Below are 20116 nucleotides of genomic sequence, written 5' to 3'. Positions count from 1 at the left end.
GGACAAACGAATTTTCGTTTCTATTGCTCATACTGAATCTATTATTCAATTAAGTATTTTAATATACAGCACAGCATACGTGTGCCGTAAAATATAGTTTTTAGGAAGCGTTCCTAAATTTTCATCATTCCTAAATCGGAAAACATCAACTGATCGTAGCAGAGCTCAGAATGATGACCGCAATTGGAGCATTCCGAACGAACCCGATTGTGATGTGTACGTACGTAGAAGCTGTCTGCACGAAAGATGGGAAACACGGAAACCAAGTTGAACTTTCGTAAAGCAGTTGTTCATCTAACAACAAAAACTCAGGTAAAGTAGTGAAAATTGTTGTTGCGACCACAAGATAATGTTATGAATCCAATGATTAGTTACAATTTTTTTGTAGAACCTTCTTTTATAAACTACCTGATGGAACAATGGCAGCTGTTTACATTCACCATACCAGTAAAACCAAAACAAAGGATAAGGACAGCTGTTTGTGTACATCTATTATTTTTGGGGGGAAACTGTAACCAATTACTAAATATTTCCTTGAATAAGATTTGTCAAATTTGGGTAGAAATGCAATATTATGGTAAAAGTATTCGTTTGACAAAGTATTTACATAAGTATGCTGGTGATCGTCCGTACACCCTCCGAAAACTAGAAAATTTTGCATTATTTATGAAAAATTGTGTTTATGAAGGGTTTCCTTTGTTTTAGCTTGCGGAGATGTGTTTTAGTGAGGCAATGGATGGTTTTATGTGGTACCAATTATTATGTCACGACGTCATTGCTGATGGTCATTTTATGCAGTGGTGTAGTAGTAAAATTAATAGTATTGGGCGCTGTACATACTGCATTACAGTGACATGAAATAGTATCAGTAAATAAGCTACACACTATGGTGTCATAGTTGTTTACATGATGTTTATTACTATTTTATATTATTATTATTCATTATCATCATGTTTAACTAGTTACACTCAGCTTAAGTATAAGAGTGACTAACAGATGTCTCGCCTGAATATAAATCTCCAGGAAGATAAAATGCAAGGAAAAATCATTGAATCAATCAATCATACAAAAAAACAACAATACATCATCATACAATAATAATTATTTTGCTGTTATACAACAAAGGGGCCATTGTTCTACATTAGGTTTTGTTTAGTTAGACAAAACAAATTACTGTTAAATAAAGCAAATTTGAAGTTTATATATTGATTTACATTTTATGAGACATAAAAAGTACTGGGGCAGTACCCTAGCATGACTACCACTGATTTTACAATTCTGTCATGTATCATTTTTTTATATATACTATATTTATTTATGTTACTACAATATTGTTTTTAAAAAAAAGGCTAGAATTTACAATATAGAGAAAGTCTCCAATTTCGTTAATTTTCGGTATACTAACTAATTTTGGCCTCCTAATCATGAATCTGTTGTAAAAAACCGGGGGTCACGTCTGGAAATTGAACAAAAACACAAACCATTGACGTTAGCCCCAAAAACCATCCACGGGTAGCCCCACAAAGAATTGACGTTAGCCCCAAAAACCATCCACGGGTAGCCCCACGAACCATTCACACGAGGTTAGGTTAGGCCTGTTAGGTTAGGTTCCATTAGCACTCATTTCACCACTAAATTCATCGAAAAAAATAGGGATCGTACTAGAATTGAACATCATAAATCATTTTCTTGTAAAACAACGGCGTAGTTGGACACAATGACAGGAGATTACATTTTTGTTCGTAAAACTACGGATATACACCTATATATAAAAAAAATTCAATCGGCTTTTTTTCAAATTTTCAGACGTGACCCCCGGTTTTTTTTCAACAGATTCGTGATTAGGAGGTCAAAATTAGTTAGTATACCGAAAATTAACAAAATTGGAGACTTTCTCTATATTGTAAATTCGCTCCAAAAAAAATCAGTGAAGCTGATCTACATCTTGTTTATTTGTGGTTTCTGCATCTTGAAATGAACTTTATGTTATGCAAAACCCTGAAATCTGTTGATTACATAAAAATGTATAAATTTAAAGGGTGTTGGTTTGCTACTGTCCCCACAAAATTAACACAAAAGTATGGGAACAATAGACGACTTTTACTTTATGTGCTACATAAATTGTAGAAATCAAGTGTTTATAAAGTACAGGGTCATCCGTTTGGGATGTCAGAAAAGTATAACGCTGTAAGCTTTTATGTTAATGTATATGTATCGATGCAATTTGCGGTAATGTACATGGCAAAGATGGGAGTTTGCAACAATGACTTCCGCGAGACAACGCAGCAGTAGTTCATATTGCAATCAGCAGATGGCATGTATAGAGGTGGTACGCACGCGCTCAGTGTTCAGTGTTGATACAGAGTGGAGTGAAGATGGTCGTTACACCACAACAATGCGCTCAGTGTGTTGTGTGTATGCACAAAGACCACAGAATCTTGCTGACCTACGGAGGATGATTACAGCTGCCTTTCAGCAAATCACTCCAGAAATGCTGCGTGCCACGTGGCGCGCTATGGATTCCCGGTATGATTTGTGCCGCATGCGCGATGGTGGACATGTTGAGTGCTAATGTGACATAAACTCCCGACTCTCCTACACATGTCTGTACCGTTTACAACCAATAAATGTTCATAGTTTCTAGTTAATAGCATTTTACTTTTCTGACATCCCAAACGGATGACCCTGTTCATCATCAGAATTGTAGCTGCATATCATTGCCATGAAAATAAAGTTAAAGTGCACAGAGAACCATGCCATGAAGGCACATTTAGGAGATGTGGGAGTACGGCCCTCATTTTCGATCTTGGTCATTTTGGAGATGATGTGATCAGCACCATGCTCCAGCCACCATTAATAATTTTTAGATTAATTCATTTTGTTATTTATATGGAGCAGGATCACTTTTTGTGGAATGCCCCATACATTTTTTTTTTTATTTGTTGATTGTGGTACTATGTTTTACAGTACCAGGTTGATATATATAATGCTCCCACTAAAAGAATAACAGGTATCACTTTATAGCTAGTTTGTAAACAAACTGGTGATTTTGAATATTTTCCAGTTAATATAGATGAAACAAAATTGACGAGACTTGTCAGCATGATGCCTGTTTCTTTTTTTAACTGAAATGTATTGAATCAGTTTTGAAGTTAAATCTGCATTGTAGCTACATGTAGTCGTAAGACCCTACATTTTGAGTTGATTTTCTATGTGTTTGTGTTCAATTGCAGGTGATTGATGCAAATGATGACACATTCTGGGATCAGTTCTGGTCTGATAATGTAACAAGTGTACAGGATGTGTTCACCTTGGTACCAGCTCCTGAAATTAGAGCTTTGAGAGAAGAGGCTCCATCAAACTTGGCCACACTTTGTTACAAAGCCGTTGAGAAGCTGGTGAAAGCAGTTGATTCCAGTTGTAGGACTCAGCATGAGCAACAAACGGGTAACTACATTAACTTGTTAACTGCTGCCATTCGAAGATTCTAAATCCTACCCTTCAGTGACTGCATGTAACATTCTTATTCGTACACACGGATTTTCAAAGAAAATGCTTTAATATCTGAAAGGAAATACACTCTTTTGAAATTGTTTCTTTACAATTCAATAACTAATATCATTAGGAACATAAAATCTTACCCAAATTCTGTATAACCAATGACAATAATAAATTAAATGAAACTGAAAGAGAAACATGCCATTTTTTGTACAACTTTTCTATTCGTACACTTAATAATAGAAAAGAAAAAAGTATATTCAGAGCAAATTGACTGACAGTTCTAATACTTTGATGCCTATCCTTTGGCTTTAATTACTGCTTGACACCTGTTCTTCATAAAATTAACCAGTTTCCGACATATTCCAGAGCTTATTTTATTCCACTCTGCTTGCACAACAGTTTTTAACTCTTGTTTGGACTTGACGCCTGCTTTATGGACTTGCCTCTTCAAAATTGCCCATAAATGCTCAATGGGATTTAAGTCTGGACTTTGAGCTGGTGTTTGTAGTAGTTTGGGCACATTCCATGTTAGCCAATTCATGTTAACTCGCGCCTCATGCTTACTGTCATTGTCTTGTTGGGATCTGTAGATAGGCAGCATGTCTATCTTTTGGGCACTCTGCTTTACATTGTTCTTCAATATGTTCAAATAGACATATGCATCCATGATACCATCAATAAACTGGATGGTACCAACACCTTTGTACGTCATACAGCCCCAAATCATTAATGACCCACCACCGTGTTAATGTAATCATTGTCTCTATTTATTTTCTCCAGACCCTATTTATCCCATCTGACCCATATATATTAATCTTGGCCTCGTCTGACCATATGACACTATCCCAAAATTCCTGGTCCTTGTGGATGTGCTCTTTCGCGAATGAAAGTCTATTCCTGCGATTCACCTTATTTACATACGGCCTCTTTCGTGGTATTCTGCCATGATATCCATGCTTCCACAAGCCACGTTGGACAGTTTGATCGGACATCATCTTGCCAGCAATATTTTCTACTAAGGGTCGTAACTGAGGAACACTTAGTCGGGGGTTTTCTCAGACTCTTTTTAAAATAAAGCATTCATCACGTTTATTCAACCATCTCTCTTTTGGTTTTCTCTGCACATTCTGTGTTTAACCTTCCTCTCTAAATTTGTTTACTATGTATTGAACTGTGGAGTGTGATTGATTGACTGTTGGACGAATTTTTCTTAACGAATAACCTCTAAGGGCCAAATTTATAATAGCATCCTTCAGATCGGAACTAAGTTCCTTCACTTTGCCCATTTCGAACACGTGGATAGATAGACGATAGGCCTACAACAATACCTACGCCAGCATTCCGCTTGACGGGGAGCGCGCCTGCATGTTCAAACTTGTTACGAAGTTGCAAACTGCACGAAATCGCCCGAATAGCGTTGGCACTGTATGTGAGGAAGATTGAAACTCTTGCCTGTACGAATAACAATGTTGCATAAAACTGCGTGTTTTTCTCTTTTCACACAAATAATTTCCAGGTACATATGAAAATGATTATATTTACTAGTACATATGACAATTTTTCCTCAGAAATTCTATGTGTACGAATAACAATGTTACATACTGTACGTATTTCAAACCATTTTATACATAGCAAAGGTGTCTTAAGTGTATCGAGATTCAAAAAGGAAGTTACAGGGTAGGATTCAAAAGTAATGAGCCTTCGTTCAAAAATACATATTTATTGAGCTGATCGGTACAACTGACTAATAGTCTTCAAAATAGGCACCTCCTGCATCAATGCACTTCTGTAGGTGGCTTTTCCATGACTCAAAGGCGTCCCCGAAGTCCTGTTCTGGGATGGCTGCAAGGGCTGCCTTGACATTTGCTTTGATGTCCTCAATGGAGTCGAAACGTTTTCCTTTCAGCACTGATTTTAAGCGTGGAAACAAGAAGAAGTCAGGAGGTGACAAGTCTGGACTGTAGGGAGGCTGGGGTACCACAGGAACGTTGACTTGGACCAGGTAGCCGTTGACGATGAAGGCTGGGGGCGTTATCGTGGTGAAGCTTCCAGTTGTCCTTGATGTCCCTTCGCTTGTGCGCGACGCTTCTTTTCAGCCCTTTCAGGACTTCCTGGTAGTAAGCACCGTTGTCTCCGATAAGTTGAGGGCTTCTCCTACTTGGTAGAGACTCAAACGCTGGTCCGTGTTAAAAAAATCACGCATTCGCTGCACATTCACGTCAGTTCGGGCCGACGTCGGGCGTCCAGACCGGGGTTCGTCAGTCATCTCTTCCCGGCCCTCACGAAAAGCCTTGTGCCACTTTTTGACTTGAGAAGAGGACAGACACTTAGTCCCAAACGCCTGTTGAAGCATTGTGACCGTTTCGGAAGGAGACTTGCCCAACCGGATGCAAAATTTGATCGCGTAGCATTGCTCTAACGAACTTTCCATATCGCCGTGTCACGCACCACCGTATAGGGGCTACTGTTAAGGCCGATGCTACCGCTCCGAAAGCTGGGAGCCAACTGACACACGTTGCGCTGCGAAGCCAACACCCACCACCACCGTTCATGTCAAGCGGAGTGCGCTGCAGGGTGCGCACGCCTCAGTATAAAGTGAGGCTCATTACTTATGAATCTTACCCTGTATGTATCAAAACTCTGAGTCTACCTCCCAAAATAAATATTATTTTGTGCCATTATTTTTTGCGTATTGGATATTCAATATTGAATTCTTTTTGTGTAGCATTGTCTTACATGAAACTTAATTTTCATGGAGACGTGGAGTAATACAACCTTTCTCCTAGCTCCAACTTATGGTTTATTTAAAATAATTTATATAGTATTTACTTGCTTTTTATTCTCTTTTCGCAGTGCTTAACTGTTGTCGTCTCCTCACTCGACTCCTCCCTTACATATTTGAAGATCCTGATTGGCGGGGTTTCTTCTGGTCCAGCCTTCCTGGCCAATCACAGGATGATGAGGAAGAATCTATGCCTCTTGCCCAATCGTTAATCAATGCTATTTGTGTAAGTTGGTCATTATTTTGTTTTAAAATTGGATAGTAATTATGGTTGAGCCAATAGTATTGACACTGATGTAATAGTATCAGTTGAATTTTATCACTGATAATGACTGATACTTTATGGAGTCCAACAACATTGTGAGAAGTGGATTTTGTGATAAATGATTCTTTCATGTGAAATTATGAATACCTTAAACAAAACTCTGGCAGATCGGTGTGATATAGTTCCTATGAGAAACTACATATTAGCATTATAAATATTCTGAACTGATTTAAATTGTTTCGATTTCCAAATATCTGCATTGGTATGAGTGAAAATTGGTAACTGCATTGGCATTGGTATCAGTGTTAAAAGTTACATGCGCTAATAAAATTCTGATAAATTCTAGTTGAGTTCAAAAGCTACGTATTTAATGTAACCATTGACTAGTGATTTCTCATTTGTTATCAGTAGAGGCATGCATATTTCATTTTTGATGGAAGCACAAAATGTGAAGTAACTCACTATAATGTTAATTTTTCATGTTTTTAGACGTGTATTTTCCTACTATATTTTGTCATGTGAAACATGAAATTTAGAGTTTATTAATGACTTTACCTTTTCTGAAGTCTGAATTATCCTGTGAGTTACGCAAATCATGGAAAATTAATTAATTCTGCTGTATATATATTTGAGAAGCAAAAATTGACTCCTTTACACAGGAATAAACTTAATTCTCTGATAACTACAACTACATAAATGTATTTTCAAAAGGAAAATCTTTATTTTGTGTAATAAATGTAGTTTCTAAAATCAAATTTAGGGTTATATTCACCATTTTAATACTGAAATGCCATTTTATATACTGCTTTTGATCCAGAAATGTGCCCAGATTTTGTACCAAAATCTTGATCTTTTATTCTGGCCCTTGTTATCAGTTATCTTTCTGCTTATTACAGGATTTGCTCTTTTGCCCAGACTTCACAGTTGCTTCCAACAGGAAATCTGGACCTGTAAGTATTCTCATCATGTTTTTGTGTCTTTAATATCAAAGATTCTAAGCATAGATTGTTTTCCTTTAGTAAGCGGCCAACATGCTAAGCCATACACCATTATTGGGCTTTTTAATATGTTGTAAAGTTTTACTTTGGTCTTCCTACTTATTTATTTAGATTAGCTTGTTTTTAAGGCCAAAATAGTTCCTATTAGCTGTATTTATTCTATGCTTCACTACAGATGTAATGTTCTTATCTTCTGCGATATATGACCCCAGATATGTATCTATTAAACATCAAAAGATATTAAATTCTGTTTTATTTTTAGTTATTTTGGATTTTTGCATGCCAATTGTCAGTCCCATTTTATGGAGTGCAGATATAAGTCTAGAGATTGCCTTTAGTTCTTAGTTCATCTTCAAAATAATAAACATTAAGAAAAATGTATCCTTGACATTACTTTATATTCACTATCTCCTGAATGATCACATTTGTAAAGCCACAACTTGCTCAATGCAGCATGCCATGAAGGTAGGGCAAGGTGTGCAATCTTGGCCATTTTTGGAGGTACTGTGATCAGCACCACACTCCCAAGAACCTTCATCTACCCATGGTTGCCACTAGGTACCCTCATTTTCAGATGCTGGGTGAAACCAAGAGCTGCTCTGTGTGTGTACATTCCTGGAAAAAAATCCCCACCCAAAATCATCCATCTTGAGAATTGAACTCTGGTCTTCCATGAGGCAGTCAGATGGCCTACTAACTGGCCAGCTATTTTATAATAATTATACATAAAGCCTGAATTGAAACATTCACTTCCAGTGGCTCTCAAATTTATTATCTCAGGGCAACCACTTGTGTCATAGTTTTTAAATCTTTTGGGTTGAGGAATAAATAAGCGGCATCACTGTCAACATGTTCTGATATTCTTAACACATCCTGCAAATACGAATGCTTGAAGTAAATAGAAAGTACTTGGGATTGTTATATATGTTTGAATTGTAAGATTTACTTTGCAGCGATACCATGTGAAACCAAGAGCATATTTTTTTTTGAATTTACATATCAAATAATCAAATTATATTTAAAACCTATGATTAATGCACAGATCTAATGTTAGCACAGAAGTGATGAAATTCTGCAATTTGTATAGTTTACGAGATGTCTGGACTTAAAAGGTGTAAGTCGGAATATTAATCAAATTCAAATCAACAAGAACATTGATATTCAAGAAGAACAAATCAACAATTTTAATTTTTTTTTTAAGTTCATTCTATGCACAGATTGGCTAATTTGAACAGGATGTACAGTTCAAAGTGGGATCAGAACTATTATCTGCCTGCAAAGTGTATGGAACCCAGGACCTGCTTATTTCAAGGTGACAACATTACCACTACATCATTGAGGAGGCACCGTACATTATTAATTTTTTAAACTAAACAAATGTAGACTACGTCTTTAAAAATACATACATACATTAAACTGTACATCACTTCACAAGATGAGCAGAGAAAAAGCACAGAAAACTACTGTGTAATACTGTACAGTAAATACACATTTTTTAAACTGAACACTTCCTCAGCTGAGCTGCCGGTTAAACCTATGACCAGTTGAACCAATTCTTCAGCTGAGCTGCCGGTTTAAACCTACGACCGGTTGAACCAATGCCAGTTCAGAGGGTGCCCACTGTACCAATATATTTGAAACAGAATTAGTCACCAACTTGTTTTGTGTGAATTCTTGATTATATGTGCATTTGTTGGTTCCAGGACAAAGCTGAGGATCTGCAGTCAATTGATAGCTGCGAGTACATATGGGAAGCAGGCGTTGGTTTTGCCCATTCACCACCTCACTATCCTATTCAGGATAACAACAGGACTGAACTTCTGAAGCTGCTGCTTACATGCTTCAGTGAAACAATGTACCTACCACCTACTGGTAAATATTTTCTTTGCTTGTGTGTGTGTAATGTGAATGCGTATTTTCACTAAGTTATCATCACATGATAGTTTCGTAAGAGTACGGTCTACCAGATGGATTCTTTTTGTTTCTCTTATACGAGGGTCATCCAGAAAATAAAGAACGTTTGGTTATACAAAATGAAAAACACAATATTTATTGGAAAAAAACAATTCTGTTACATACCTGAAGCTTCCTTCATTTCTCTACATAATCACCTCCTACATTTAAACAGTTGTCGTATCTGGGCACGAGCTTCAGAATTCCCATGTTATACTCTTCTGCCGCCAGTTCATTAAACCAGGTGGTCACTGCATTCAAACAAAAGACCATTCGCGGATTTCTGCCAAAAGGCACTACGATCAATGCAAATCGTTATTGTGAGACTCTAAGAAAACTTTCAGTGAGCCATCCAAAACAGGAGGCTAAGAATGCTTTCTGGAGGAATTGTGCTTCTGCACGACAATGCCCGCCCTTACACTGCTGGTGCAACTCAAGAATTGCTGGATCAATTCGGATGGGAAATTTTTGATCATCCACCCTATAGTCCGGACCTTCTTCCTAGCGATTTTCACCTTTTCCCTAAGCTGAAAGAGTTTCTGGGTGGTAAATGTTTTGGAAGTGATGAAGAGTTGGAGAATGCAGTGACCACCTGGCTTAATGAACTGGCGGCAGAAGAGTATAACATGGGAATTCTGAAGCCCGTGCCCAGATACGACAAACGTTTAAACGTAGGAGGTGATTCTGTAGAGAAGTGAAAGAAGCTTCAGGTATGTAACAGAATTGTTTTTTTCCAATAAATATTGTGTTTTTCATTTTGTATAACCAAACAGTCTTTATTTTCTGGATGACCCTCGTAGTTTGAGTTTTTCTTATTTAGCATATTTGAGTACTTAGACTAATTGTGGTAATGCGGATAAATTATAATGAAATGAAATTGATGAAGGAATACTCGCAAAGAAGTAACAATTGCCCAAGGTAAAGATTTTTAGGTAAGGGTATATTTCCTTATATACTTAAAACCCATATGACCAAAGAACAAACCCAGGATTTTCATCACCAGATGTCAGTGTTTCCAAGTACATAAATCGGTGTTGCCAGACGACTGATTTCTGCCCAGTCGTAAATGACACCTGCTGTCAACATGCACTCGTTGCTCATGGTTCAGAGATAGGCCGAGATCCGAGATCCATTTGTTTGCTACCCGGCGGCAACCATTACGCTGTGCCGCACCTTCTTGGGGATGCCTTTGCCATCTTTTTTGCTTTCAGGCATAAATTTTGCAAAGCAGAATACCTCAAGAATTTCCGCTCCGCGTGGTGACTGGACCGAGCCAATTTGTTCAAGGGTACAACCCTCCTGGCTTTGGGAAGGTGCAAATTGGCTATACATTCTGAAGCACCCAAAAATTTTAACTCAATTAATCGATCTTCGGTGTTGAAACCGTGAGTCAACTACTCAACATATGCATGCATCAAATTGACGTTTCTTTCCCTTGCTGTGTAAATATTTTCTACATTGTAGAATTCTACATATTTTAACTTCCTAGTTAACCTCATGATACTAGGTCAAGGATGAAATTCAATGATTTTAATGCTGCAGGCAGGATCTGTAAGCTTGAGCCTATCAGTTCAGTTGACTAACGATTTTCCTGACGGTTCTTTTCCCTTAGAATATTACAATGACACTTGTAGAGAGTTGTTGAGCGTGCACCTTGTAGATATTGAAATTGTAGATTAAGTGCTTCACGTTGTTGGTCATGTTAGGGGTTTTCTTTTAATTTCTTAGTATATTTCTGTCTTTTTCCCCTATCTTTCTATATGTGGATAGATCATGAATAGAAGGAAGAAACACAGTGGAATGCACGTGCCTTACCCAGGATTCAAACCTGGGATCTCTTGCTTTGTAGACTACTATGCTACAAAGACTATTACTAGCCACATCCATAACAGGTTGGCCATTACTTTACAATAAAGTCATCAAAACCAGAATGAAAGTGCTTGGGACTTCTTAAACCAAAGGTATTTTAAGTGTGACCAACACGTGTAATAATGTAAGGAACCATGGTGAACTTTAAAATGGTGCCTATCCTGCAAGTAAAAGTTGATTTTTTTCCTATTTATTTTCTTTCAGGAGACATTCACATAACACCCAACAAGTGGATACAGTATTTCACGTCAGCGGAAAACAGGCATGCCCTCCCTCTTTTCACATCGCTGCTAAACATTGTGTGTGCTTACGATCCTGTGGGCCTTGGAGTGCCATATAATCACTTGTTGTTCACAGACTCGCGTGAACCTCTGGTCGACATAGCCTTACAAATCCTTATAGTGACAATGGATCATGATACCAACACCAGCAGTCCGGAAGGGGAAGAGGTACGTTGCCATCTTTACCTTTGGTGTTACAGGGATTCCTGGATTTTAGGTACCTGGATTGTAATATTCTCACATTGTACATTTAGTTCTCTTTCTCCCAATACAGCATAATGTTAGAGAATTTTCCTGCATTTTTATATTTAACTGCACTTAAAGCTTTTTATCTTGGTCCACTGAAAAAACTTAAAATTGAGGTTCCACTGTGTTTACAATATGTTACATTAAAAAAAATAATATAAACCACTTTTATTATTCATAATGGTGTGTGCAGAGTGGTTTGTAAAACCACAAAACAGCTGCATATGATGTTTTTTTATAAAAAGATAATCATTACTTATTAAATAGCATCTCAATTCTCACTTTAAATGTTTTGACTACTTTGCATTTTGTAAATACATTAATGAAAAATAATGATGATTTACAATATCCATAATCAGAGAACCTCCAGTCATGAAAATTGCAAATTATTATTTGTTTATAATATTATTTAAAGTCTACTTTATGCATGGAAAAGCTAATTGGGACTTGGCCTACAATTTAGAGTGGGATTCAAACCAGCACGTATGTCTACCAGGTATCGAACTCAGGCCCCTTGCTTAGAAAGGGACAATGGTACCACTACACCATTGAGGAGGCACAGGAATGATAACGCTTATGTTCATATAAATTTTTATATACTAAAATAATATAAGAATAATTTACCCAGTCTCTATTATATGTGCATTATACATGAAAACATGTATTTTTAATTTTTGTTGTATGTATGCAATGTAGAATTATTTCTCTTGTAGTCTTCGGTTATTACAAGCATAAAAACACAGTTTTTTGTTATGATGTTTCAGGAGAAGATCAGACATTTATTTTTGGTTTGATTAACATACAGTTATAACAATGGTTAAATTTTTTTAACAAAAACGAATCAGTTATACAAAGGATGTTGTTAATGTATTATTATTTTAGATAAAAAAAATCTCAGTTTTAAAAAATTACAAATATCATAAGGCAAAACAAAATCATCATTTCCTTTACAGATATTCTTGATGTTTTCCGTTACATTAAATTTTAAAGATGGTGGCTTACTCCACTTGTGAAAAAAAAAACTCAATAGTGGGTCTATGTTACCATTTTCATTGTGTAATTTATTCCAGTGTTCTGCAATGAACAAAGCTTCTCAGAAATTCAAATCTCTGTAGAAATTTTCAGCGAAAAATGCAGGCTCGACCAGGACTCGAACCCACCTCTCTGGCATTCCGTGCCATTGCTCTAACCACTGAGCTACCGAGCTGGCCTGGCCTCACCTGATTTTCCGCTATCGCCGTTTTACCTGTGTGGAATCGTCTCTGCCAGTGCTACCGGTAGTTCAGTGGTTAGAGCAATGGCACGGTATGTCAGAGACCCAGGTTCGAGTCCTGGTCGAGCCTGCATTTTTCGCTGAAAATTTCTAGGTAGTATATCTCTTGTGCATGCCTGCTTAATCTACAATAATTCAAATCTATGTTTCCCATCACTCTTTTTAAAACCCTTTTCTTTTTAATCATATGCTTCTCCTCAATGATGTGAGCTGACTAATCCTTTCTTGGGTTTAAATTTATAATGTCCAAATCGTGTTCATGCCATTTTCCTTGTTATTTGTCCTACATCATCTTTAACTTATATTATTATATATTCCTGTGGTTTCCACGTCTGGTACAGATTTTCTAATTTTGTATTAATTAAATGTACATTCCAAACTTCTTGGTAATCTAAAAACAATTTTGAAATGAAATCTTCTAAAAAAAATTGTTTGAATCCCTTGGGGAATGGAATACAAACCAATTTCTTTTCAACAGATTTCTCATCTTTTCCCCTTTAGTTTACTTGTAACATGTTTTTTTGATTTGGTTTATTGTTAAAAATGTTTAACCATTGTTATAACTGTACCTTTAATCAAACTAAAAATAAATGTCTAATGAAGGGAGCGTGTGCTATTCTGAAATGACACAACAAAAAACTGTGTTTTTATGCTTGTAACAACCGTAGACTACAAGAGAAAGAATGATCGATTGATTGATTTGCTTTATTTTACTTTGCTTTTTGTGCCACTTTTGGCTAATTTGCAAAGATGGGGATGAGTGATGATGTGACGAAATTGATGAATGGACACTCACGAATCATCCATGCCCAGGCCAGGATTCGAACCTGGTACCACTGGCATTCTAGTGTGATGTGCTAACCACTCCACCACGGGGACCGGCAAGGGAAATAATGTATTTTTAAATGAATTGATTTAAAGTTTAGTTTATGGCTGAGCAGGCTGTAATTCTAAAACTGTGAGCTAGGTTTTTAAAGAAACTAATGCAAAACATCTACACACGAAATATCATGTTTTTTAATTGTTAATACCATCTACCAAGATAAAGTTTCTTCTGAGTCATAGTACAAACCAATGTAATTTTGTATTTTGTCTTGTGTTTTAATGCACCTCACATGTGCATTATTTTTTCTATTGCAGAATAACATACCAGATAACCTCTTCATAAACTATTTGTCACGGATTCATAGGGATGAAGACTTCAGCTTTATTCTGAGGGGCTTTACTAAATTGCTGAACAATCCCCTTGTTCAGACGTACCTGCCAAACTCTACAAAGAAGGTGCAGTTCCACCAGGAGTTGCTGGTTTTCTTCTGGAAGATGTGTGATTATAACAAGGTGAGCATGGTTCGCTTCTTAAATAAATACTTATCGTTTCATTCTTTAAAACGATAAAGCTTTTCTGTGCATTTCACCATACCATGAAGGCACATAAAGGGCACACATATAGGTCTTCACTCATTCTTGATTTCTGCACTGCTGCAGGTGATGTGACCAGCACCGTGCTCAAGCTGCCTTTATCCCATCATTCCATATTATTATTATTTTTACTGTTATCACAGGCAACAGCAGTTTACACGCATGAAGCCCCAGAAAGAGATGTAAAACAAAAGAGGAGTAATAATAATAACGTGTACTTTTTTTGAATGATAATGTACATGGTAATACTATTTATTTCATTTGCAATACAGCAATCAAACCAAACATAAGTTTCATTAAAACCAAAAATTGATGCATGTAGCAACTAATCGATTTTTGTCTGCTTCCAGAAATTCCTGTACTATGTACTGAAGAGCAGCGATGTTCTGGAAGTCCTTGTTCCAATTCTGTACCATCTGAATGATTCAAGAGCTGACCAATGTAAGTACAGCTATCAAAAATTTACGGTCACATAAAGTTGTGTAGAAACTGCCCATCGGTGTATTTGATTCAAGTTGAAATGGATTTAATGAGTTTCACATGAGTGGAATAAGGAAATTAATTATACCACACAAGATACTATGTAAAAGATTGAAGTGTAGGCATGTACCTTTTCATACTATTTCTTTCCCAATCTGCTGGCCTCAGTGGCAGAGTGGTTAGCAGTTACCAGTGGCCTTCACTTCTTCCAGCCGGCCTCTGGATCGAATGGTAAGCACAGCATGCTACAACGCCAGGAATCCCAGGTTCAAATCCCAGCCTGGACATGGTTTTTCTTTGTATGCCCCTTCATCAATTTCATCATACCATCCCTCATTCTCATCTTCGCAATTAGCCAAAAGTGGGTAAAGTAAGACGAACCATATCAATCAATCAATGAAGTCTTTCCCAATCCTGATGACCAACCCAGGTGGGTTAAAAAAATTCATATCATTATTTAAGTTATGTATTTGCACTTTAGTTCATTACGCTATATGTGATACTGGTGACGTGTAGTGTAAGTTTATACTTACGTGAAATTTCATATTTGTTCTGTGCACAATTTAATGGTTATTTCCGATTAATTTCGAAGGCTCACTCACTGCCTTCATTCACTAAGGGTATGGCATCTGGAACAGAGATACCACTAAACTGTGCAACGCGGAAATATGAAATTTCACGTAAGTAATTCTTAAACTGCGTCTACCACATCCATCATGAAATCATGTAGTGTAAGGTTCAGACTTATTTATAGCTAGATACTATCTTATAGGTTGAACTGGAAAATGTGTTTTGTTCACTTTTTAGTGTTGTAAGCAGGACAGTCTTACTTATTAAAGTAATGATAACTGTCCAAACAAGTTAAGCTGTCAGCTTTCGATCTCATCACTAAAGTTCCTAGGTTTGAGCCCTGGCCTGGACATGGATGTTCTTTGTAAAGACCCCTTCATGAATTTCATCTAATCATCACTTGTCCTTATCCTCTCAATTAGCCAAAAGTTGCAGAAAAGCAATTCTAAATAAGAAATGAATGGGTGAATACCATAACGGTATAAGTAACATTTTGTGTATTTGAGTAAAATGCATTTAAACATTTCAATCATTATTAAAATTGTGGTTTGCATGAAATAAAATGTGGTGGCCGCGGTGGCTCAGTCGGTAACGCGTCTGACTACCATGCTCAAGGTCCCGGGTTCGATCCCCAGCCGGTTCATATCCGGGAACTTTTCTAACGGTGGAAGCGGCCCCGGCGCCCACCCAGCGTCGAATAACATGGGTACCTGGGGGAAACCCTGGGGGGTAAAGGCGGTCAGGGGCGTGATGCTGATCACATCACCCCCACTCACGACCGGATCAAGAAAGTGTGGGGCGTTACCCCCACACCCCCTATACGCCTTCATGGCGTGGTGCTATGCACAGGGGAACACTTTACCTTTACCTTTTTTTATGAAATAAAATGTGAAAAATAGACAGTACACGGGATGGTATGCATTTGACTCTGTTATTCGAAAGTATGACCCCATTCTGTACCCAAAGTGCATGTAACTCATTTTTTTTTTTACAAAAATCTCATTTATACCATTATGGTTTTCACCTATTCAAATATACAGTTCATAAACATAGTGTATGATGTATCATGCACTTTTTTCCGTTTCTATCATCAGACCTATTGAAGTTGAAAGAAGAATGTCATCTTGGATCTGATGATGTAAATGAGAAGTTTGTGAAAGATCACCATGTGGAATAATAAGTAAGAATATACTAATAAAACATTAAAATGCTGACCAAGGCAAGAATTATTGTATAAAAAATATACACTAAAAACGTAATGTTTCCACCCTTTAACAGGGTCTTCTTCAGACGAAGATTCGCAATAAATTGCTGAGCGATTGTACCATCATCTTATATATACACTCCCAGTACAGGGTCCATACACAAAACAGCAGGAAGGTGACAGTCCTTATCAGAGAACATTTCCTGTCAGGAATACCTTAGTGTGGAATCTCCAGACATGTAATTGACACTACCTGACAGGTGATTGACAGGTACCTGGTGAGAGTCTGTGTCTTATCAATTCCTGAAGGTCTGGACTTGGGCAGATTCCTTATCTCCTGGACTCCTTCCCTCTTCTTTTCTTTCTTCCTTCTTCTTTCCTCCTTCCTTTCTCTCATCCTTTCCACTCTTTGTAACACTCCTTTCCATTCTTCTATGTTGGGAGAGAGGGAGGGAGGGGAGAGAGAGAGAGAGAGAAAACATAGCATCGAAATTTGATTTTCCAATAAATTCGTGTTCAATGCTAATATTTGTTTGATTTTCAGTCCCCCATTCCAGTTCATTATTTCTTCCTCTCCTTTTTTCTCTATTTTCTTGGTCTCTTTCCACTTCCTCACTAGTTCGCTCTTCTCCCCCCCTATCCTTCTAGCCTTCTCCCATTGTATGTCATGTCCCGTTTCTTTTGTCACCCGGTTAGAGGGTGGAAACGTTACGTTTTTAGTAGGGATGTGACGAAGCTGAAAATTTACCGATGCCGATGTACTCACCGATAATTTTTGGAACCGATGCCGATGCCGATATTTAACCGATTCCGATACATAAGATTATTAAACAGAAATGGGATGTTATTTTCAGCATGACAAAAATATTTTTTTTATGTACATTTCTATTGCATATCATATGTATATACATATATATTCTCGAGAGATGCGAATGTACATTTGCATCTACAAAATGTTATGTGAACCTTTAAGAAGAACATGGATTTTCAAGAGATTAAACATTAGTACACCAGCAGTTCTTTGAAATGCAAAATGAATTCCTATTCTGCCAGATTCAACTTCAGAAACACGAGATTTGGAAGCACTTCAGGAAGTAACCTACTTCTTCTCTTATCGCAAATCTGTTCAGCAACACTGAACACTCAATCACTGAATACTGATTCAGTAGGTATGCCCAAGTATTTTCTCAGGACTTGCTTCACGTTTGAATATTCATTTTTGAATTTCCAATACAACAGCAGATCCTGGTTCAGCAAATGTGCTGTTTTATTTCCGATTTATAGTTAGGTTGATCCTCTGAATGAGTTTGCAATAATTTTATTACAAAAACTCTACAATAATGACGAATCATAACCAAATTTTCAATAAATCTTACAAAACTGGAATATAAAACTTATATTAAGGTAAAAACTCTAGTATAATCTGTTCCGGTTTAAATATCGGATTTTTGCCGATTCCGATACCGATGCCGATTTTCATACATCTGTAATTGGCTTCGGCACATCCCTAGTTTTTAGTGTATATTTTTTATACAATAAATTTTGCCGTGGTCAGCATTTTAATGTTTTATTAACATGGAAACAAGGCTCAACAGTGTTACCAGAGAATATGCTGTTTGATATTAAGCAATGATTGAATTTATCTGTAGTTTAGATATTCATTAAGTAGAGGGACAGAAATTTTGATTACATACAACCTAGGATAAATACTCTTTGGAATGCAAGTTTTGTGTATTAAGCTCATAAATTCCCATGTACATGACAGTTTTATGTGTATTTCAGCTCGTGTTGGTCTGATGCATATTGGTGTTTTCATCCTTCTGCTTCTGAGTGGAGAAAGGAATTTTGGGGTTAGGCTCAACAAACCATACACAGCAACCATACCAATGGATATTCCGGTGTTTACAGGTATGTTTAGTATATGCTGTGTGGTTGTGACCCTTGTAGACAATGTGCAAATTATAGAAAAATGTTGTATTTGCAGTTCGTGAACACATTCTAGCAACAGGTCATTATTTCTTTCAGAAGAAATATTCTAGGTGTCTTCAGAGTAGAACTCAAATGCAGCAATCTTTTAGCTATACTTAACAAAAAATACATATTGTAATTCTTAGTTGACTAGAACAGCACCAATTACAAATATATTTTTTTGTCCCTCCAAAAGAATCTATGATTGATATTCATCATTTATACTAGACGTAACAAGTATAAAATGGGGAGATCAATAGGCAATAAAACATAAAATGTAGCATCAAATTTGCTTAAAGACATAGGAAATATTAGAGAATCACTATTAAAATCAATCATTAGTATTTGTTCAAATATTTTATTGTTTAATCATCTCACGTGTGTAATAACTGCATGTTTTCAGGCACCCATGCTGACCTGCTGATCACTGTTTTCCACAAGATCATTACGACAGGTCACCAACGTCTTCAGCCTCTGTTTGACTGTCTGCTGACAATCCTTGTAAATGGTAAGTTTTTCTTTCAAGCTCAGTATATGAAAAACAGTATAAATTCTTATGGGTGTGATACTCTTGATTCCTGTTGATGGCAATAATTTGATGTTGCAGGAACCTATAAATTATCTTATTGGTTATAAATTCTCTCAGGTTAGATAGTGCACCTAATAATAATGAAAAAAATCTGTGTACATTTTTGTCCAAAAAAGTAGTTACTATTTGCAGAACTGTTAGCTTGAGAATGTTTAATTTTCCAGATTGAAATTTTACAGTAATGGAAATGTAAGATTTACCAGTGTAATATTTCTGTAGATCATTGTTTCTCAACCTATGGGGTCCGAGGGGTCATTTGATGTGTCATGAAGTTGGGCTTAAAAAACCTATTTACTGTGTCTTAAAAACTTATTACATTTTTTTAACAATTTAAATTCAACCCGTGTTGTACTTAGTCTAAACTCTACATTTCTGTTATTCTCGCTCTACCATTTCTTTTTATCAGCATCTCTCAATGTCAGCATGTGTGTTTAGTTAGATGTTAGACTAGAGTAAATCAGTCTTAAATTACATATTTACTTTTCTAGAATGAAGTGGTAGCGTCGTCGCCTTGTAATTAAGGGGTCCCGGGTTCGATACCTGGTGGAGGCACAAGTGGTTCGGATCCCACTTTAAACTGTAGGTCCAGTCCCGATTAGCCTTACTGTGCATAAAGTGGACTTAAAACACCAACTCAACTCAACTCTAGAATGAAGTATGTGTAATGTGTTTGAGCAAGCATAAAATAGCAAGCTTCTTAAAGTATTCGATGTTAGCA

At 36.8% G+C, this 20116-nt stretch overlaps 1 protein-coding gene across 2 annotated transcripts in view; it reads left to right on the top strand.

Annotated features, from left to right (window-relative positions):
• The first annotated feature begins 208 nt into the window (after positions 1-208).
• LOC145999049 (protein HID1) overlaps positions 209-20116 on the top strand; it is a 50104-nt gene continuing 30196 nt past the window's right edge. For both annotated transcript variants that reach the window (XM_083135987.1, XM_083135986.1), the window contains exons 1-10: positions 209-312; positions 3234-3447; positions 6355-6509; positions 7445-7498; positions 9250-9418; positions 11573-11817; positions 14309-14506; positions 14938-15028; positions 18624-18749; positions 19213-19317. In XM_083135987.1, coding sequence (XP_082992113.1) covers positions 247-312; positions 3234-3447; positions 6355-6509; positions 7445-7498; positions 9250-9418; positions 11573-11817; positions 14309-14506; positions 14938-15028; positions 18624-18749; positions 19213-19317 — 1423 coding nt within the window. In that variant the 5' untranslated portion in view covers positions 209-246. The remainder of the gene's footprint in view (positions 313-3233; positions 3448-6354; positions 6510-7444; positions 7499-9249; positions 9419-11572; positions 11818-14308; positions 14507-14937; positions 15029-18623; positions 18750-19212; positions 19318-20116) is intronic.

Source organism: Lepisma saccharinum, chromosome 14 (genome assembly GCF_977018435.1).
Source record: "Lepisma saccharinum chromosome 14, izLepSacc3.1, whole genome shotgun sequence".
In the NCBI taxonomy this organism is placed as follows: domain Eukaryota; kingdom Metazoa; phylum Arthropoda; class Insecta; order Zygentoma; family Lepismatidae; genus Lepisma; species Lepisma saccharinum.
This window is presented reverse-complemented; position numbering and strand designations above follow the sequence as displayed.